Source organism: Echiichthys vipera (genome assembly GCF_963691815.1).
Source record: "Echiichthys vipera genome assembly, chromosome: 9".
Classification (NCBI taxonomy): Eukaryota; Metazoa; Chordata; class Actinopteri; order Perciformes; family Trachinidae; genus Echiichthys; species Echiichthys vipera.
The window spans coordinates 5,808,521-5,813,392 of record NC_139834.1 but is presented as its reverse complement, the minus strand read 5'-3'; the positions used below and the strand labels follow the sequence as shown (position 1 = coordinate 5,813,392).

The window sequence follows — 4,872 nt, the reverse complement described above, 5'->3', positions numbered from 1 at the left end:
CTTCGGAGAATTGAGAGCTGCATATACGGGAGTTGTAGTATTACTACACTACTTTACCGTACATGGGTAATACAATGAGGATACTATTTCCTTCATCGGTGTTTGTTTTAGACCAGAAACATGACGTCGGTGGGTTTTGACGATAAGTGTGCATTGTTTTTATGCAAAAAAATCAATCTGGTATTTTTAATACATTCGAGTTTATCCTTAATCTACAAAATGCATTAAGGGCACTCAAACTCATTGTGGAAGCCATCTTGTTTTGTCTGTTGTACTACCTTTAATGAAATCAAATATCATTGCTGATTTTGAATATCAAAATGACAAAGACCAGTTAGACCTCTGTTCTTCGTATGTAAAGCACACAGTAAATTAGTAAATGTGAGATCTAACATCTGAAGCTGTAAAGTAAATTTAGTAGTTAAACAACATCTGTTGAACACCCCTGCCCCACGTGACTAAAGTGAGCAAGAGCACCTCTAGTCTAATCATTTTAGATTACACGTGACCACCAAATTAAAAAATCCATCTTAGACAGACAGCGGTTTTAAACAGTGACTTTATTAAAAGAGAGCAAACAATGAGTTCAGTTGATGTGCAAACTTTATTTTTTCACATTCATAATGAAAAGGCACAGATCAGAGGGAACTGTGGAATGTATGCTTGTTTAATACTCTTCTCCTTCATCATCCTCCTCTCCCAGACTATCAGCTCCAACCTCCTCATAATCCTTCTCCAGAGCTGCCATGTCCTCTCTGGCCTCAGAGAACTCTCCCTCCTCCATACCCTCACCCACATACCAGTGAACAAAGGCACGCTTGGCGTACATCAGATCAAACTTGTGATCAAGTCGAGCCCAGGCCTCTGCAATAGCAGTGGTGTTGCTCAGCATGCACACTGCCCTCTGGACCTTGGCCAGGTCTCCACCAGGAACTACCGTGGGGGGCTGGTAGTTGATGCCCACCTTGAAACCAGTGGGGCACCAGTCCACAAACTGGATGGAGCGCTTGGTTTTAATGTTGGCTATGGCAGCGTTCACATCTTTGGGCACCACATCACCACGGTACAAAAGGCAGCAAGCCATGTATTTGCCGTGGCGAGGGTCACATTTGACCAACTGATTGGCTGGTTCAAAGCAGGCGTTTGTGATTTCAGCCACCGTAATTTGCTCATGGTAAGCCTTCTCAGCAGAGATGACTGGGGCATAGGTGGCTAGAGGAAAGTGGATACGGGGATATGGCACCAAGTTGGTCTGGAACTCAGTCAGATCAACATTGAGGGCACCATCGAAACGAAGGGAGGCAGTGATGGAGGACACAATCTGACTGATCAACCTGTTCAGGTTGGTGTAAGAAGGACGCTCAACATCAAGGTTCCTACGGCAGATATCGTAGATGGCCTCGTTGTCCACCATGAAGGCACAGTCAGAGTGCTCCAGGGTGGTGTGGGTGGTCAGGATGGCATTGTAGGGCTCCACCACAGCGGTGGACACCTGGGGAGCTGGGTAGACTGAGAACTCCAGCTTGGACTTCTTGCCGTAGTCGACAGACAGACGCTCCATCAGCAGGGAGGTGAAACCAGAGCCGGTGCCACCTCCGAAGCTGTGGAAAATCAGGAAGCCCTGAAGACCCGTGCACTGGTCGGACTGAGAACAGAGAGGGAGAGACACTGGTCACATGAGATACTGCATTTAAACACATATTTTGGATTACCTTTGTACATACTTTATATTGTAAACTTCTGAACATTCAATCTTCTTCAATTCAAACATTACAGCTCTTTTTATTTTAAAAACATTACATTTATTGTAAACTTTTCAATACTTGTTTTTTCTCTTACTAATTTCTAATTTGATATTAATCTTTGCTCTGAATTTACCCACCAGTTTGCGGATCCTATCCAGCACAGTGTCGATGACCTCTTTGCCGATGGTGTAGTGTCCACGGGCGTAGTTGTTGGCAGCATCCTCCTTGCCAGTGATCAACTGCTCGGGGTGGAACAGCTGGCGGTAGGTCCCAGTGCGTATCTCATCTGAGAGACAAAAACATTGAATCAGTAGTTGTTCAGTTTACCTGTATGAACATTCAGCCAGAGGTGATGACACTTACCGATCACAGTGGGCTCCAGGTCAACAAAAACAGCTCTGGGGACGTGTTTCCCAGCTCCAGTCTCCATGAAGAAGGTGTTGTAGGAATCGTCCCCTCCTCCGATGGTCTTGTTACTGGGCATCTGTCCGTCCGGCTGGATCCCATGTTCCAGGCAGTAAAGCTCCCAGCAGGCATTGCCAATCTGGACACCGGCCTGGCCGACGTGGATGGAGATACACTCACGCTGGAGGAAAGGGAGAAAAAAAAGTTTTAAGGACACTAGGCTTATATAGATTTACAGGTGGCTGTTTCTTGTGCTCATTCTAACAAATTAGATGCTGAAGGCCACTCATCACATGTTAAAAACTGCTCTCGAGCTAGCTAATGATTAGCTAACCATTGCTCAAATCACATGATGCAGTCATTTACCTTTTCAGAAATAAAGTGTTCCAAAGAAACAAAGAAGTGGTAAAGATGCACAATATATATTGGTACTGATAAATTACTGGCTAAGATGGGAAATTTATATCGTGCATTATTAGAATGATGAAATTATAGCAGATAAATTATTATCCTATAATAAAAAGCCAGAATAGCTTTCATTGACTTGAGGGGCACAGCATCTACACACTCCAATACAGCAGGTGGCTTTGCTGTTAAGTTGGTTTGCAATTAGATCTGCAACTAGTTAGCGCATTTTACCAGCCACCATTTGGCTAACAATCACTGTTAGCTGTTTAGCTCTATTTTCCCCTTTTATTTTTAGTAACTAAGATACTTTGAAGTGATGCCTCAGCCAAATAATGAATAAGTGACAAAAGACCCCCAAATTTACAAATGTCCTTTGTTTTTTATCCGGTTCTTCTGGTTCTTTTTCAGTTGAATTAATTTGCATATTTGTCTGTGATGTTGACAGGTAAGTCAACGTCCATTCAGACTAAAGATCCGCAATGAGACGTGCAACTACATGCAATGTGCAGGTCTGCAAAGTTCTGAAACCTGCCAGCAACACCAATGAGATGAGTGTAACATCTCCATAGCATCGAAGTTTCCGTTCTAACTTTGCAGGCTTTTTTTCCGTATCCGATTATAATTTGTAGCTTTATAAAAGATGATAAATAAGGTAAGATATGCTAGTCTTGCTACAGCTGCATTTCTAGTGGTGACAAAAATACGGTTTTATTTCCCTGATTCACTGCTCTGTTCTGGATAACGGGGCTCCCTCTCCCTATTATTTGTATATCTTGCTCGACCCTCAGTCAATTTTTCTGGTTCCATTACCATTTCGATTAGCTGACAGTTTGTAAGTAACCTGACTCTCGCCAGATGACTTTCGTTCCGCCTTGACTTCGCCTAGCTCCACTCAGCAAGGTGGAACGAAATTCCTCTGGCGAGAGTCAGGATAGTTTGTAAGTGACTTGACCAGCGGAGCCTGCTGGTCCTATTGGTTGTTGGAAGTCACAGGCAATTATTTTTTGTTGTTGCGACTCAATCTTGAGACACTAGACGGCGGTGTCCAGCTCATTCTCCATATTCAGCCTATAAAGTACATTTTGATTTTTATCTGGAAATTATTGTGACATTAAATTTGAAATATTGTCCCATGCCTAATGTTAATGGTATCGGCTATGAGAGGCAGGTAATTGTCGGTCATCCGTATCGGCTGAAAACAAACCACATCGACCATCCCTGGGGAATAGTGTGGATGACATTTTCCCCTCAAAGTTCTGTGGAACTGTTTGAACAAACCAAACTGTTCCATATTTTCATACAAAAGAAGAAGCACGTTAAAGATTACATATACAACTCCCAATAGGCTTTGAGTGAATAGGTTTTGTTTGAAAAGCCTGGAGTTGCATTTCCACAAAGGCCTGGCCTCTTGTTTCAGGCTGAAAGCGCATTGACCTAACATTACGCCATCTGGGTCAATGTGCAGACAGGAAAGCCGGAAACTGGCATCTATGACTGGGTTTGAATGTGGAATGTGTCCCGTCAAGTTATACCGTATTTACGAACATTACATTACAGTTAAAACGACCCACTGAACAAAACGTTTGGTTAGCTTAACTCATCTGTACCTACACCTAAACTGCCCTAAACTGGTAACAGCGAACAGAGCGTTGGCTAAACGCAGTTGCCTCGTGATGTCGCAATTTAATTAAAAACACGATAAGAACAGAAAAAAAAATGTATGTAGTGTTTTTATACTCACCATGTTTCCGGAAATCTGCTTACGTTTGGATTAAAATGGGGGGAAAGGCGAAGTTAGCTCTCACAGTTGGCGCTTAGGAGACCAGTGTAAGAAATAACTGACGCCTAGTTTCTAGGCGGGGTTACTTATAGTCTCTTCGCTGGCGGAAAACCGCAGCCAAATCCGATTGGTCAGACGTCACATGAGCCCGCTTCCTATTGGTTAAAATTGAACGGTCACATACGCCACGAGCTCTGCATCAAAATGGAACATACGCAGATAACTGACAGTAACCTTCGAACCGGAAATGATTACAACTCTTTATTTATCCCTCGCTTTTTTTAAATCACTGGTGTAAATAACAAAGTACAAATACAAGTGAAAACTTGAGTTTTTATATTTATTTCAATTTTTATTTAACTCCTTTACAAAAAAAAAAATACATTTTGTTTTTTATTTTATTGAAAATGTACAAAAATACATTTGCCAACAATTCGATTCATACATTGCATGGATGGTACAAAGCATTTGCCAAATGGCACAACAGCATTATAATCCAAGATAAACATTTTGTAATACAGGATTGAGAATTGA

General features: G+C 42.2%; 1 protein-coding gene across 1 annotated transcript; it reads right to left on the bottom strand.

Moving 5' to 3' along the window:
• Window positions 1–541: 541 nt before the first annotated feature.
• On the bottom strand, window positions 542–4,412 carry LOC310951488 (tubulin alpha-1C chain-like). The gene is made up of 4 exons (XM_083919725.1): window positions 4,300–4,412; window positions 2,109–2,331; window positions 1,883–2,031; window positions 542–1,645 (listed from the first exon to the last, which is right to left on the bottom strand). The coding sequence occupies exons 1-4, from the start codon at window positions 4,300–4,302 to the stop codon at window positions 668–670; spliced, it is 1,353 nt and encodes a 450-aa protein (XP_083775851.1). The 5' UTR covers window positions 4,303–4,412; the 3' UTR covers window positions 542–667.
• Between the last annotated feature and the right edge of the window lie 460 nt (window positions 4,413–4,872).

Excerpts from the sequence above, each read along its gene's own strand:
- LOC310951488 (XM_083919725.1), bottom strand. Across the intron at positions 2,032-2,108 it reads CCTGGAGCCCACTGTGATCG|ATGAGATACGCACTGGGACC; the intron begins GTAAGTGTCATC and ends TTTGTCTCTCAG. Across the intron at positions 1,646-1,882 it reads TGGATAGGATCCGCAAACTG|TCCGACCAGTGCACGGGTCT; the intron begins GTGGGTAAATTC and ends CTCTGTTCTCAG.